The sequence below is a fragment of the Miniopterus natalensis genome, chromosome 1 (assembly GCF_054644295.1).
Source record: "Miniopterus natalensis isolate mMinNat1 chromosome 1, mMinNat1.hap1, whole genome shotgun sequence".
In the NCBI taxonomy this organism is placed as follows: Eukaryota; Metazoa; Chordata; class Mammalia; order Chiroptera; family Miniopteridae; genus Miniopterus; species Miniopterus natalensis.
The window spans coordinates 21,977,202-21,993,854 of NC_142081.1; the positions used below are offsets into that span (position 1 = coordinate 21,977,202).

Sequence of the window (16,653 nt, forward strand, 5' to 3'; positions counted from 1 at the left end):
CTCTTAGCCTGGCACCTATACATGCTCCGAGACCGTTAGCTGTGGGCTGTTGTTATTATCACTTTAATAAAAATTATTTTAGAAAAAGGTGGTGTAAGTGGGTAGATACAATATCAACTGTTCCACGGGCTCAGCATACATTTACTGACAAGGTGGTGTGTGGAGTGGAGTGGTGAGAGCACAGATCATAGATGAGGTGGCCTGTTCATATCCTGACTTGGTCACCACTTAGGGGACCTTCAGCTGAACCCCAATGTCTTCACTTGTATAACGGGGTATAGGAATAGCTTCTCTGTCGTGGGGTTGCTGCAAACACGAAATGCATCACTGCCTCTAAAGCATTGGAACTGGCTGGCCCACAGTAAGAGCCACCTGGTGGTACTGCTCTTGCTAAGGCTCAGGGGTGCGGGACCAGCACGAGGAGTTGTGGACCAAGGACTCTGTTCCCCAAGAGCTTGCTCACAGGGGGTCTGGGACACGTGTTTAAAGAGATCCCACCACCCACTGAATAAGTGGCCAGACTCTTAGTGGAGGGAGGCGTCATTGGAGGGCTGGTGGAGGGAAGGGGAAGCTTTGGGGAGGGATGCAAAGACAAGAAAATAAAATTAATGCTAACCAGCCCTGATGTCATCAGTCAGGAGAGACAAAAACGATCCATCAATCCGCCCCCAAGCGCTGCTGCTGCTCTTCCCATGTGTCCTTTCTCAGCAGTCTGCACCTCCCCAGGCCTGGCCTCAACTTAACTCTCATGCCTACCACTGAAGGACAGTCTCCTAACCCCTCTGCCAGCTCCTACTGAGCTCTTAAATATACTGGAAGTTGTTGAGACTCTTCTACCTTCAACTCCCTCCCCCCACAGAGGCAAGGAAACGTTAGCGGTCAGAGGACGGGCGCTGGGAGGATGGGGGTGAAGGTGGACAGCACTGTTTATGGAATTAACCAGAACCCTGCATGCCTGGCAACTGGCAGATTCTTCTGGTAAGATAAGTGGAACCTTCTGCAAGGTAATTATTAGAGAGCATAAATTCCCCAGATAACCTGTCTTGGCAAGAGATATTGATGGCTGTGGGGCATGTGCTGGAGGTTGCTCTCCCTCCACCGATATTGGCTCCTGTCCCCCAGCCTCCTCCTTTCCCCTCCCCTTCCTTCTTTGCTGCCTTTCATCTAGTCAGCTGCCCTGCTCATCTGTCCTTTCCCCCAGACCTCAGCCTCCTGCCCAGGTTGGCTCTTCTGGATGTTTCTTTTTTGGCTTGCCTCTCGGCTCTCTTAATGATGAAGGTCCCAGAACACAGCCCAGCCACGTGCATTCTTGCAGATTGGTGGAAAAGGTGCAGCCCCCGTGGGGAAAAGTTTCTAAGCAGAAGGAGGCTCTGAGCTTTGCTTGGGTCCAGGTCCCTAGAATGAGCACTAATTGAGTGCTGTCAGTTAGCGTCAGACTCTGTGAAAGGCGGAGCTGTACCTGGTCCCAGGGATGGAGACAAGGTAGATCAGGTACTTAGCATGGGCACCTGTCTCGTCCCTCAATTTGACTCTGCACATATTCCATCAGTTGGAATATGTGAGGATAATTTTCTCCACTTGACACGTGAGAGCCCGGGGCCCAGAGAGGTTGAGAGACTTGTCAAAGAGCAACAAAGACTAAGTTCCAACTTCGACCTGGGACCGAGGGTCCAGCCTTGATGCCCCCATTAGCCTGTCAGGGGCCAACCCCCACACCCCCATTTCATGAGATGATAGGATGTTCTCACCAAAATAGCCGAGGGCTGGGACACTTCTGTGAGCCTTATGCTGATCCCGATCACTTTCTGGAGAGGAGAGGTGGATGAGCCAGGCAGGGGGGCACTGTAGGTAGGAGGAGGCTGGATGAGAGCCTCAGCTGTGCCTGGTTGCCCCTGGCTCTATTTGGATTGAGGGAGGCAAGGGGGGGTTTGGCACCATCCTGTTTGACAGAGCACATGCCAGGCAGGGGCAATGTTCTCCATTCCCTTACTGCAATAGCCTTTTTTCACCCACCAGGAGGACATGAAGTCCGTGCATCTGTAAGAAGCATCATTTCGCCCATTGGCTGAAAGCATTTCCCAAGTGAAAAAGGGCTTCCAGGGGAAGCTAGAAAAAATTAATTTTCAGTGTTGGATTTTGCTTGCTGTAGTTAACAATCCTTATTAACTAGGTAGGGTGAGCTAGTGCTTGTTTTCCTCATTACTAACTGTATTTATGGGTTTTTATTAAGTTGTACCAACTGGGATAATTGTAAAAATATTTGCTTAAGCTGTGTGACTTGGGGGCCTCCCATTCTACTTTCTTTCATTCCAAGGGTGGAGTCTTTCTATTATTCAAGGCTTATGCCATAAACTAAAAGTCGACAGACTTTTTCTGTAAAGGTCCAGATGGTAAATATTTTAGGCTTTGCGGGCAATGCGATCTGTTGTAACTCCTCAACTCTAACACTATAGTGTGAAAGTAGCCATGGACCATACGCAAATGAATGGGCACCATGTCTTCCTATAAAACTTGATTTACAGACATTCTCAGTGAGCCAGGTTTGGCCCAGGTGCTGTGGGTTGCAGACCCTTGCTGTAAACAGTAGAGAAACCCCTTAACTAGAAGCCTGGACACCGAGGGTCTAGTGTCAGCACTGCTCCTGTGTGACTGAAGGACATTTCTTCACCTCTCTGGTTATTGATTTTCCTTGTAACACAGCAGATGCATCAGACCAGACGGTCTCTAACCCTCTGGGATTCTTAAATCTGCTTCTTTAGTTTATGTGAATCTGGCATCTTTCTTTTCCTCCTGTCAGTAGATGTTCGAAACCACAGGGCCTCTCAGGATCCATCACTTGTTACTCACTTGGGGATACATTTGATTTATAAACCACATAATAACATTTTGTATTTCTTTAATGGTGTCTTTTCAGGCTGCCCCATTGCTAACCCACTTCTTGAGTTAATGAGAGGTGGCTCTGTGACAGGAAAGTTTACCTCTGGACTGTTTGGCAGTTTGGGGGGAAAAAGAGAAAGAGTTCAGATCACCCAGCAAATCAGTGATGCTCTTAGAGAAGCTGGTGCATCCAAAAACAGAAGTGTTACTCAAGTTATTCTAGTCCTGGAGGCACGGCCCCTGTGAAGCAGCAACGTGCCCCTGTGGGGCTGATAGGACAGTGTCCAGGAGCACAGTTCTGGCCCGAAATTGCCTGGGCTTGTATCTTACTTCTCTTGCCTGTGAAATAGGGGGAAGTAATAGGATGAAATGAGACAATACATGTAAAGTGCTTAGAAACGTGCCTGGCACACATAGCAAGTGCTCAGTAAATGGTAGCCATGCTATTATTATTATTACCACCATCTTGTCATCCTTCTATAAATATGTTTAGGGTCACTTCTCATTTTATACTAGACTCACCTTTAACTTTTGGATTGGAGATGTGGCCCGAATGCTTTGCTCCTGACTTGTATGTTAAGTGACTCTTGCTGAGGTGGAAAGATCCAGGGAAGAAGACTATGGAGGGGGAAAGATATGGGAGGGAAGGAAGGAAGGAAGGGAGGGAGGGAGGAAGGGAAGGGAGGGAGGAAAGGAAGAAGGAAGGGAAGGAAGGGAGAAAAGAAGGGAAGGAAGGAAGGAAGGGAGGGAGGGAGGAAGGGAAGGGAGGGAGGGAGAAGGGAAAGGAGGGAGGAAGGAAAGGAAGAAGGAAGGGAAGGAAGGGAGAAAAGAAGGGAAGGAAGGAAGGAAGGAAGGAAGGAAGGAAGGAAGGAAGGAAGGAAGGAAGGAAGGGAGGGAGGGAGGGAGGGAGGAAGGGAGGGAGGGAGGGAGGGAGGGAGGAACAGAAGGATGGGAGGAAGGGAAGGAAGGGAGAAAGGGAGGGAGGAAGGGAAAGGAAGAAGGAAGGGAAGGAAGGGAGAAAAGAAGGGAAGGGACGGAGGAAGGGAGGGAGGGAGGGAGGGAGGGAGGGAGGAAGGGAGGGAGGGAGGGAGGGAGGGAGGGAGGGAAAGGAGGGAGGAAGGAAAGGAAGAAGGAAGGGAAGGAAGGGAGAAAAGAAGGGAAGGGACGGAGGAAGGGAGGGAGGGAGGGAGGGAGGAAGGGAGGGAGGGAGGGAGGAAGGGAGGGAGGAAAGGAGGAAGGGAGGGAGGAAGGGAAAGGAGGGAGGAAGGGAAGGAAGGGAGAAAAGAAGGGAAGGGACGGAGGAAGGGAGGGAGGGAGGGATGAGGGAAGGGAAGGAAGGGAGGAAGAGGAGGTAGGGAAGGAAGGAAGGAGGAAGGGAGGGAGGGAGAAAGGGAGGGAAAGGAAAGGAAGAGGGAGGGAAGAAATGAGAAGGGAGGATCAGATTCTAAGTTTAGTCAGGTCCCCCTAATGGTGCTGGGATGGGAAGAATACGCCTCCCTACGCAGTGTGGGGGTTTCGTATCCTTGGTCATGATCCTGGATGTAGAGGTTATAGGGCAGATTTAGATATTTCTAGGGAACACTCACCTTCCGTTTGGTTTGGTCTCCTTAGTTTCCGGGATACTTTTACCATTTCCACCAGAGAACTTAAATTTGGGGACATGACCAGCCTCTTGGTCAGCCTGGCTTTGTTCTGCCCTGATTAAAAGGTTTACAAGTGTGCCTCAGAAAACAGCAGGCCCGAGACAGTTTGCACAGGAGGCTGCCAAGAGAAATTGGGGTGACTGTGAACCTTGTGGCAGGTTAAATGAGACCCAGTGTTTCTTTGTTTGGCTTGATGTCCCTGAGAAGGACGCCTGGAGATCACTTGGTCTGCAGGGTGTTTTCTTCTGCAGGCTGATTTTAACCAACTCTGACAGGAGGGCAGCGGCCCCCAAGCAAGGTCAGGACCACAAATCCCATCCCAGCAGGTGCATGATGGGGAGACAGCGCCCTCCGGATGACCTTCAAGTCTCCATTGATTTCCCGTCAAGCAGTGCTGCCCCACCCCCATCCTGCTCCTGTCCCTGCCACTGCCCGTAGGCCCTGGGCTCTGGAAGGACATGGATCAGCTCCGAGAAAGAACATGCAGAAGAGGTTAATTCAGAGAGGGGCCCTTTAAGGGAAGTGGAGTGGGCACATTGGGGACCGTCTTCTGGCATTACTAGTTTACAGTGCCAATATCAGGCCTGGAATGTCCTACTGGGGCATAGAAAGGAGTGTCACAAATGGCATCATTTATCCATTTGGCCCCATTTCTCTCCAGGTTTTAGGGTGTGGGGGTGGCATTGTGGGTCATGAGTATGATTCGAGTATGGATAGCGGAATGGGCCCCTAGCCCACCGTCAAGTGTGTGTTGGGCAGGAAGGATCAGAAGGGAGAAGGTGGCAGTGTGAATCTCTCTCCTTGCCCTGGCATCTCTTCCAGCACTGACCTTCTTGCCCGCCAGAAGGTCAGGCTTCCATACCACCCAAACTGTCTGTTGCAGGTAGGCCTAGATCTTTTATTTATCTCCTAAGCATTTCCTATGTGACAAATCCTGTGTTAGGTCAGGGGATCCAGTTGTAGGCAAGAGAAAGAAAGACTCTCGCTTCACGGAGCTCACAATTTTATGTAGACAGTCAGCAGGCAAAGAGAAAAAGAAGGAAAAAATTTGAAAAGTGGTAAGTATTATGAAAAAAATAAAATAGAATATGAGATAGCAAGGGCTAGAGCAGGAGTTGAATAGAGTGGGCTACCCTAGATAGGGTGGGTCAGAGAAGGAGAAGGGGAAACCAACCCTGAGAAGATCTGAGAGGAATGCATACCAGGAAGGGGGGAATAGCATATGCAAAGGCCCTGAGGTGAAAGATCTTGGTATATTAGAGGGACAGAGAGAAGTGCAGTGAGGATGAAGTCTAGTAGGCCAGGGGGCAGGAGACAAGGTGAAGCAGGAAAGGTGGGCATGGCCAGTCTGGGGGTCTGTAGCCATGGGAAGGAGTTCAGACGTTGTTCTGAGTGCAATGAAAAGCCATTGGAGGATATTTAAGGAGGAGAATGTCATGACCTGATTTCTTTTATTTATTTATTTATTTATTTATTTATTTATTTATTTATTTATTTATTTATTTATTTATTTATTTGTTTATATTGATTTCAAGAGAAAGGGAGAGGGGGGGAGAGAGAGAGAAACATCAATGATGAGAGTCATTGATCGGCTGCCTCCTGCACGCCCTCTGCTGGGGATCAAGCCCACAACCCGGGCATGTGCTCTGACCCGGAATTGAACCTTGATCTCCTGGATCATAGGTTGATGCTCAACTGCTGAGCCACAGTGGTCGAGCTGATTTCCATTTAAAAAGATCATTTGGTCTGCTGTATTGAAAAGTGGCTACAGAAGTATGTGTTCTTTGTGGTTGTATTTTAAATGCCAGACCAATATTCCCTTTGCTGGAGAAGGCAGCACTGAGGCCCTTAAATTTCAGCAGCAATGATGGGCTTTGAGGATGTGGTTGTCCAAGAATTGTCTCTGATCAGTGGTCGCCTTCTACTGGCAATCACACCCAGAGGGCAGCATACTGGTGACCAGCTCATAGTTGGGGTTTCACAAAGAACTCAGCCTATAAACCAGGGAAAGTAAAAATATTTTTCAGTCAATGAAGTTTCTGTGATGGGTATGTGCTTTTTCTAGGTATGCTTCACTCTAGATAAAGTAGTCTTTTTTCTTCCTTTTTTTACTTTTGAAAGTTGGTTGCATTCTACACATTTTTTAGTCTCTGGAAGAGAGATTATTTTGTCATGTCCGTTTGCCATTTGGCAGGCAAACCTTGGACACAAGAAAAGCTGCAGCCTTCTTCCTCCCCAGAGCATCCTCCATTCCTGACCCCCCCCCCCCCCGTGCCCCCTTTATTTACTGGAAGGAATCACACTGCTTTTCTCCTGCCTCCAGTCTCGTGTCCTTGGCAGCCACTTGTCTTCAACTCTGAGTTGCGTATGTCATCAGAACACCCAGTGGCAGCTCAGAAATCATGGCCAGGTTCAATATAAATTCCGTCTTGCTTAGGTAGCTTTGCATAATAAGTCCCTGAAAAGTCTTCACCATAGTAAATGCTGCAAAAGGAATTTATTGGGTCGAGTGGGCTGAACGTCAGACTGAGTGGCATTTAAGTCATATGGGGGTTTTAGGGTTAGAATTCTTTTTTTTTTTTTTTTTTAAATATATCTTTATTGATTTCAGAGAGAGGAAAGGAGAGGGAGAGAGAGACAGAGAGATAGAAACATTAGTGATGAGAGAGTCATTGATTGAGCCCGCAACCTGGACATGTGCCCTGACCTGGAATCAAACCCCGATTGCCTGGATCCTAGGTCGACGCTCAACCGCTGAGCCATGCCCGGCTGGGCTGGGGTTCGAATTCTTTATCTGACTTAGCTTTGGCAAGGCAATGCCCTTGTCCCCAATATGCCTTTCCTGTGATGTTATGAAGGTCAGAGTCACTGCCACAGTGACCACTCTAGGGATGCCTTGACCAGGCCTCTGGGATGTTTTGTCAGGGACAAGGGCTTCTGTGGGACTAGTCTGCTACAGGTAGTGCTTCCAGGTCAGTCTGTGCCAGCTGCCTGAAAAACCTCTCCACAGGAACAAAACCAGCTGAGTTAGTCAGTTAACTGGGCTTTCCAGTTCTGCCATTAAAACATGACCCAAGAGCCTCACAGGGCCCTCTTGCTCATGTGCTTGCTTTGGAGGTTGGGGAGCTATCTGTAGATAAATGAGTTTCATATTTCTCAGAATCACTGGGGGATCTGTCAAAAATACAGACACCTGGATCACATCTCAAGCCCCCAGAATCAGAATTTCACAGCCCCCCTCCCCACCCCCACTGATTATGATACAACCCAAAGTTTGTGATCCAGAGCCCTAGGCCATTCTTCTGGAGAGTGGGGTGATGACATTCGTGATAAGCACCAAAGGGGTATTTCCTGCATCAGCAGAGGAGAAGCTTGTTTTCCAGGGTGGGTCTGAGGACAGTGCACAGTATTCAGTGATCTTTTTGTAAAGTTCAGAGAAGGAGAACATTCTATGTCTTGAAGAGTGGCATGAATATTATAGATGGATAAATGAAAAAACTCCAGAGCTGTAGTGAACTTTCCGGGAAAATTCGGTAGGATTTGAACTTGTAGGATATCTGTTTTCAGATGCCTAATCCTGTGCTCTGGAGAAGCCAGAAAACTTCATATGGAGAAAGTTAAACTGTCCCAAGTCTCTCTCAATGGCGAAGCTTCCATTAGTTTGCTAAGGATGGCATGATGTTTCAATCAAGCAATCCCTATTGATCACACGCTTCTGAATTCCCCACACTGTGCTTGATTGGGTAGCGCAGAACATGGAACTCTCAGTCTCTGTCTTCAAGATGCTTATAATCTAGCTGGGTGGGGGGAGATAAGGAGGGCAGTTCCGACTGGGCAAACACAAGTGGAACGTGGGGAGCTCAGAGGAGGCCGAGAGCAAGCAGTGCTGGCAGCAATAACTGGGAGGCTTTCTAGAGAGGCAGGGCTCTCAGTCAGTCCTTGAACAGGGTAAACCCAGCCAGACCACGGGCAGGAGGCAAGAATTCCAGGTAGGAGGAAGTGGAGGGATTTTGTTGGAGTCCAGGGGTAGGGCTGTCTGCTTCATATATGACGAAAGGTCAGATGAAGATTCACTTCATTCATTCATTCATTCATTCATTCATTCATTCATTCATTCTTCATTCAATCCAGCATGGCAAGCTTTGTGCTGGGCTTGGGGACAGAGTGACAAACAGCCAGATGCAGTCTGTGTATTTGGGGCAGGGTTTGGGCTCCTGGGATCATCATGCAACAACTCTGTATGCCCGAGGTTTGACCTTGGCCATCCCCCTGCCTTCTGTTTTAGGACAGAGGTTTGGGCAGTCACCTAACAGCCTTAAAGACACTGCAGTAGTGAGTGTGTTGTGTACGTGTGTCACATGGAGGGCACTGACCTGCTCAGGCAGAGGGCCATTCACAAAGAGGCAGACGATACGACCCTTTGGGGAAAGGAGAAAGGAACTACCACGGGTCATAGGCATTACCCTCTGTGTGCCAGAGGCTCTGTCTCATTTAATTCTCTCACAGACCTGAAGTAGGCATTATGTTACTCATATTGTGGGAAGTAGAGTTTAGACTCAGGGAGCATGAGTAACTTGCTTCGGGGTTGTGCGGCCAGTAAGGGGTGGAACTGGACTCAGATCTGCCTGATTCCAAGTCTCTGCCCTTTTCCCTCTATTCCCAATACTCCCCCCTCCCCCATACTTCTCCAAGGGCCTTGACAGCTTGGTAGAGGAATTTGTGCACCTTTGGGAGCCATCTTGGCTACTATACTGAAGTGAAACACTAAAAACTGGGTTTGAGGGAGATTTCTTTTTGTCAGGATGGGTATGAGAAATGCTACGGTGATTGTAGTCAGGAGAGTGCTGCAATAACCCAGGAACCGAACTAAATGAGAGTGATTGCAGACATTCCATCACTTCCCCCCCTAAAGTTGCAGGTAGACAGCCGTGTGATCTAAATCACCAGCCTCTAATGTGCAAAAAACCTCAGAAGACCACGCCCATGTGCACAGCATATGCTTTACATCTTTAGTTTAAACACTTACCATAGGTGAATGTCATATGAGTTGTTGAAAGCAATTCAACAAAGACTTATTGGGCACCTACTGTGTGCTGGGCTCTGTACTGGATGCTGGGGGTAAATCAATAAAAAGTCCAGGTATGCAGTGCTAATGGGTTACACTGCCCCAGGGGGAGCCATTCAGGTTGAAGTTTATAGGAAAGGTGCCCCCTGGAGTTGTTTAGTGCAGTTCCTGACTGGCTGTGTCCAGTGGCCCTGGGAATGTGGTCCCTGCCCTCGTAGAGTTTATGGTCTAGCAGGGAAGACAAATATTAAACAATGAACTGAGTTGCAATTGACGTTATTAGTAGTTTTATTGTTGTCTTTGTTAGAAGGGGACAGGATGAGGGAGGAAAGGGATTGGAATCTCTCTGTTACTCATCATATATAGCCCTTTCCTATTTTAAATATCAGAAACACTGTCTTAGTGAGCTTGAGCCCCTATAACAAAGTAACTATAGACTGGGTGGCTTAAACAGACATCTCTTTTTCTTTCTTTCTTTTTTTAAAATTTATCTTTATTGATTTCAGAGAGAGGAAGGGAGAGGGAGAGAGAGAGGTAGAAACATCAATGATGAGAAAGTCATTGATGGGCTGCCTCCTGCATGCCCCTGACTGGGGATCGAGCCCACAACCCGGGCATGTGCCCTGACCAGGAATCGAACCCTGATAGCCTGGATCCTAGGTCGACGCTCAACCGCTGAGCCACGCCCGGCCGGGCTGCACCCCGCTTGCTAGTTATAAAACACTACATAAGTGGGAGATGGCTTTCCAAGAGTTAAACACGTTTAAATGCAAACAGGAGGGCGTTAGCCTATTGGTGTAGATAGTTTTAATGTGCTCGTGGGCAGTTGTGGAAGTATGGGTAGCTGAGTGAGAGCAGGAAATCCAGGTGTCCGCAGACAGAAGAGGGGCTGCTGGGGGAAGGAGGGGACAGAAATCCTGCTGTAGGCCAGGGCTTCTGTTTATCTTTGCTTATGTCTGTTTTCATGCACAAATAGCTGTGACAGGCCAAGGTCCTTTTTTACAAATGAAGGGGACTTGTGGCCATGCAGTGGGAATGGAGAAAAAGTGACAACTTCCTAAGAAATGAAAGAATTCAGTGCGAAGTGGGGTGAAGGAAAGGGAAGGGCCAAGGACAACTTGCTAGGGAGATAAAGCAGAGTTCCTCAGGTGTCCCCACCCTCAAAACTAGAAGAATGGAGACTCTGGGGGGAGGGAGCAGGCCCTGGCAAGAAATGAGGAATTTGCTTTTGGACAGGTGTTTTAGGTAAGGCAGGCCACCTGTCCTTGAGGCAGGACGCCTGTCCTCGGGTCAGGACCAGAGGGAACAGTGAAGAGCCAGGGGCCCCAGATGTGTGGGTTGGAGGGCTGGGCCTGGGAATCAGCCCAGGAAAGGAATGTACAGTAACGACAGCTCAGGTCTCAAGAGAGGGAGGTGGAAGTGTGAAGAAGGAAGGGAGCAAGAGTCTTGACGGGGTGGTGGTGTTATGGGCTCTGAAAATCACAGTTAGAGCCTAGTTGGCATTCATTTTGGAGAAGTCTCTGTGAATCCTCTTTGGCCCCTGGAATCCATTTCTCCACAGATATGCTCAAGGAGAGTCAGGAGCATTCTCAGAGCTAGGATGGCTTTCATTCCAGATGGGATTCCTAAGGGATCTCACCCCCCACCCCCAAAAAGCCCCAGAACCAGGCAGCCAGCACTGCTCCAAGCAGAGAGCACAGCCATTTGTTCCCCTTGCCTTTCCTGCTTCTGACTGCAGCCTCGAGTAGCCTGAAGTCAGCTGCTGATGAGAACATCATTCTACTCTGCCTGTGCCAGCCCAAGACATCTATCATCCAGTGGAAAAGCCAGCCCTCTTGGTTTGGGGCAGACAGGTGTTGGCTGAAGCTTGCCTGTGCCTGACCCAGCCTGGGGTACGCTGGTCACCACTCCACAAAATGAGTCATTCACTGCCAGCCTTTCCTTGCTCCCTCTGCCCCTTGCGACTTAAATGCAAATATCACCGCCGGGATCCTATCACTGTGGGATATTTTTTTAAGAAATACCATATTGAAAAGGACATTTGTCCTCTCTCCTGTTTAAATTGCTTTCCACGGGTTAGGGAGACCTGGCCATTATTTTCTTCTAGACAGCAGAGCAAGCCTTGCGAAGATTTTGGCTAATTAACTTTTGGAGAGGAGCTGCTTGAATTTATTAAGGAGGACCAAGCCTCTTTTCTCCTCCCATATCTTGAAAAAGGCTTTACGTTTTGTTTCCAAATCTCTGCCAACGCCTGGCCTGTTTAAAAGTGACTTCCCTGGAGACGATGGCAGAGAGGGTGTTGGATGTCACATTTTTGCAGCTTCAATCTTGAACACAGTTGTTCCAGTCCCCAGAAAGCCTTTTCTGTTTACATAAGGGAGGTATTATTCATACAAAGATTACATTTAAAAATACACCCCCAGCATGCCTGTTACTAATAACATTGCAGGTTATGAAAGTGGAAAGTATTTAAGATGAAATTAATTTTCACGCAGTGCGCCACTTTGTTTGACTTTCGTGTTCCATTCCGTCGGGCACAGACTTGGCCAACCTCACTTTTCATTTTCAGCAAGTTCACTTTTTTGTTCCTCTCTTTTTGGATTAAAGCTGTTGGAAGGGAGTTCCGAGCATATCAGGAAGTCTAATTGGAGAGCCTACTATAGATTTCTTTTGTATTGGCTTCCAGAAGTTTGTTTTGAAAATGGAAACCCTCTTCTCTCCAGTCGATGAGTTTTAGTGTACAATTTTCTTTTCTTTTTTTAATGGGTTATCTCTTAGCAGAATTTCTGGGGTTGAAATAGTTAACATCTTTTTTGGCAGTCTGTCCGGAGGTCGTGGAAAACAGATAACTGTTTCCCATAACTGTTTCCCACATAGGACACCTCTCTGTCATGTGTTGTCAGTTCTCATCAGTGTGGTGTGGCTGGTCGCTGTTTCGTGACGGGGAGCAGGAGCATCCAGGGGACCCAGGCCAGGCTGTGTCATCTTGCCTGGGCTCAGCTGCCTGTGAAAATTCTGTTACACTGGGCTACAGTGCTTTAGCAGAAGAAGACATTTAAGCTGGTGGGACACAGATGCGAACATTTTGTAGGAAATGGTTCTTTATTTTTGATCAATCTCATGATCCTTGTTACCAACCTTGATTACATCAGCATATGTGCTGTTCCATTTTATAGCATTTTAATGGGCTTTCATTCCCCCTCCCCAATTCAGTTCCAGCTGTGTGACTATTATAATTTGATTACAGTTTGGTTTTTCAACTGCTAGGACACTTTCTGAGCATGTTTGGCCTTCCTTGTGAGAGTGGAGATATTCAGAGGTGAAAGTGGAGCAAAGGGTTTTTTTTAAAGGGGGCATGTCAATAAGTCATTTCCAAATGATGCCTCAGAAGCTGCAATGATTGTACCCTCCCAGAAGAGAAATTTGCTTTAAACTCTTTGGTAGACTGAAGGGTCTCAGTTTGATTCTGGTCAAAGGCTTGTACCCCGGTTGTAGGCTTGATCCCTGGCCCCCATCGGGGTATGTGTGGGAGGCAACCAATCGATGTGTCTCTCTTCCTCTTTCTCTCTCTCCATCCCTTCCACTCTCTCTGAAAAGAAAAGCAATGGGGGGGGAGGGAATACCAAAAACTCAGGAATGTGCTTAATCATATCACCACTCCAGAAAACCAGAAAGGTTTTTCTAGTTATTGTTTTTTTTTTTTTTTTTAAAAAAACATGTTTTTTATTGATTTCAGAGAGAGGAAGGGAGGCAGAGAGAGAGATAGAAACATTATTGATGAGAAAGTCATTGGTTGTTTGCCTCCAGCAAACTCTTTGGTAGAATTTAAAGCAAATTTAAACTCATTGGCTTAAAAAAAAAGTATAGAAAAATTCATTAAAAATTTGCTTGCTTTATTCCTCTAAATATTTTGGTTAAGAAATATATTATTTTTAACTTTGTGACTTTCCCTCCCTGATTTTGACTTTTCAAATCTACGTAGAACCAAAACAAAGGGACATTCATAATGTAGCCTCAAAATGAGCCACTTGATTCTCCCTTTGGCCCTGTAGTCCTGGGGCTCTTCCCTTCCTGTCTTTTCCTCCTCTCCATGAAGAGGCTCAGGTTTACCTGGCAATGATTTATGTTATTACATTTGCAATTATTGAGCCATTTGCTAACCTCCAACATGTGCCTATCTTGCATTTGTTAGGTATTTGATCTCACTGATTGTTTTTGTGCTTTACATTAACAAATTTGTACTCTTCATTTTTTTTGGTAGGCAAACGCATATTACTGCTATAACTGAACAAAGTTTAATTAAAAAAATTTTCATTTACAGCCCTGGCAGGTGTTGCTCGCTCAGTGGTTAGAGCTTCGGCCAGCGCACCAAAGGGTCACAGGTTCCATTCCTGGTTAAAGGCAGGTACCTGGGTTGCAGGTTTTATCCTGGGCCCCTCTTGGGGCCCACTCAGGAGGGAACCAATCCATGTGTCTCTCACATCAATGTTTCCTCCCCCCTCCCCCCTTTCACTCTCTCTAAAAACCAATGGAAAAAATATCCTTGAGTGAGGGTTAACAACAACAAAAAATTCCCATTACAGTCGACATTCAATATTATTTTATATTAGTTTTAGGCGTGTGCTTTACATGTGATCAGTTTTTATCAATGGTGTATTTTTGGTCTTGAGGAGGATACTATCTTAAAATTACTAGCCTCGCCCATGTTCAAGGACGCGAGCCCTGGCGGATGCTCCGTGGCTGGAGCACTGGCTGTGGGACTGAAGGGCCTCAGTTTGACGCTGGTCAAAGGCTCGTACCCGGCTGCAGGCCCGGCGCCTGCGTGTGGGAGGCAACCAGTCCATGTGTCTCTCTTTCGTTTTCTCTTTCTCTCCCTCCTGTCCACTTTCTGAAAAGAAAAGCAGTGGGGGAGGGGGAAGGATGCCAAAAACTCAGGAATGTGCTTAATCAGATCACCACTCCAGAAAACCAGAAACGTCTTTCTAGTTATTTTTCTAAAATATGTTTTTTATGGCTTTCAGAGACAGGAAGGGAGACGGAGAGAAAGAGACATGACTGATGAGAAAGAGTCATTGATCGTTTGCCCCCAGGCCCCCAGGCCCCCCCCCGGGGATCGAGCCCGCAGCCGGGGCATGTGCCCCGATCCGGAATCGAACCTCGATCTTCTGGATCACAAGTCGATACTCAACCCCTGAGCCACGCCCGCTGGGCCGTTCTATCTTTTTCAGTCCTCACCTGAGGAGGAGAGAGTGGAAGGGGGGCATCGATCGGTGGCCTCCCACAAACGTGCCTCGCGGGGATGGTGACGAGCGCGCCTGGGAGCCCGCCGTCCAGTAGCCCCCACGCTGTCGTTTCCGAGCCCCCTCTACTCCGAGGCAGGGCCTCGTGCTTCCTAAAACAGGGACTTGCCCCTTCTACTGGTGATTTTGTTGACCTTAAACAAATAACCAGGGGTTTCCCCCTCAAAGCTGGTTCATTCGGGAACAGCCCGAGAACTGGCAGTTCGGGCCACGCTAGCTAATGGCGAACCCTGTCCACGTCCGAGGGACAAAGGCGAGGGACCCGCTGCGGCCTCGGGCGGGGCCGGGGCGCTGCTGAGGCGTCGCGGAGCCGGAAGTGGAACGTGGGGACTTTCCTCCCCGGCGCTGTCAGCCTCCCATTGGCTGGGCCGCTGTGGGGCCAGGAGGAGCCTCCCTCCCGAGGCTATAAAGCCGGGTCCCTCGGCGAGCGCCAGTCCGCCCGCCCTTGGCTGTGAGCGTTCTCACGTCTGGCCGCCAGACTCCCTTCAAAATGAGGTTTCTGTGGATTCATTTCCACAGTTTATTCTTGGGGTTCTTTGCTAGAGAGTTTTCGAGGTTTCCGGGTGGGGTAGGCGCGGGAGGCAGAAGCTGGTGGCGGCCCGGCGCGGAGCCAGGCCCTGCCCGCCGGCCGGGCCTTGGTACCCGCTGGCCTTGCTCACCGCAGGCGCTCCCCGGGGCGGCGGGCGGGACTCGGTTTCCCCCGGTGTGCTCGGCGCCCCGGCGCCCCGCGGCCTCACTCCTGCTCTGTCTCCCGGCAGGCTCGGGGACCAGTTCTACAAGGAAGCCATCGAGCACTGCCGGAGCTACAACTCGCGGCTGTGCGCCGAGCGCAGCGTGCGGCTGCCCTTCCTGGACTCGCAGACCGGGGTGGCCCAGAACAACTGCTACATCTGGATGGAGAAGAGGCACCGAGGCCCAGGTCAGCCGTGCCCCCCTCGGGACGCGCCCGTACTCGGCTCCGGGCTGGACCAGGGCCAGGGCTTGTCCGGAAGTCCCCGACCGCAGGTGGGGGTGGGGCAAGCTGGACAGTGGCAGGGATTCTTCTGGAAAACTCAAGTGACCCTTATCGCTCTTGACTGGTGTTGGGCATGGGAGCCACAATGTGGGGAAGGGCCTTTAGTCCCCCAAGGGGAGGCTGAGGATAGCGATCTGCATCTTTTACTCTTGTTGTTAGTGTAGCTTAGTTATTAGTTGGGAACCTGCAGTCACATCTAGGCTTGAGGCTTAGCTTTGTAATCAAACCTCTTTTCCTCAGGTTCCTCATCTGTAAAATGGGGACGATAATAGTACCTACTTCAGGACTTTGTCAGGATTAAGTGCAGATAGTCATTAAAAAAGCTCATAACATTGCCCTAGCCAGTGTGGCGCGGTGGTCCTGGGGTTCGATTCCGACCAAGGGCACGTACCTCGGCCACAGGTTCGATCCCCGGCCCTGGTCGGAGCATGTGCGGAAGGCACCCAGTCAATGCTTCTTCCTTCTTCCCTTCCCTTCCCTTCCCTTCCCTTCCCTTCCCTTCCCTTCCCTTCCCTTCCCTTCCCTTCCCTTCCCTTCCCTCCCCTTCCCTCCCCTCCCCTCCCCTCCCCTCCCCTCCCCTCCCCTCCCCTCCCCTCCCCTCCCCTCCCCTCCCCTCCCCTCCCCCCTCTCTCTCTTCTTCCCTCCCTCCTTTTCCATCCACTCTGAAAAGCAGTATCCTCGCTGAGGATTTGAAAAGAAAAAAAAGCACATAGTATGTGTTCCATTGTTGAATGGAGCCCTGGCTGGTGTGGC

General features: G+C 49.1%; 1 protein-coding gene across 1 annotated transcript in view; it reads left to right on the forward strand.

Moving 5' to 3' along the window:
- DPF3 (double PHD fingers 3) overlaps positions 1-16,653 on the forward strand; it is a 243,762-nt gene that overhangs the window by 88,719 nt on the left and 138,390 nt on the right. Inside the window, exon 2 of the mRNA XM_016208146.2 lies at positions 15,644-15,804. Within this exon, the coding sequence (XP_016063632.1) occupies positions 15,644-15,804 (161 nt within the window). The remainder of the gene's footprint in view (positions 1-15,643; positions 15,805-16,653) is intronic.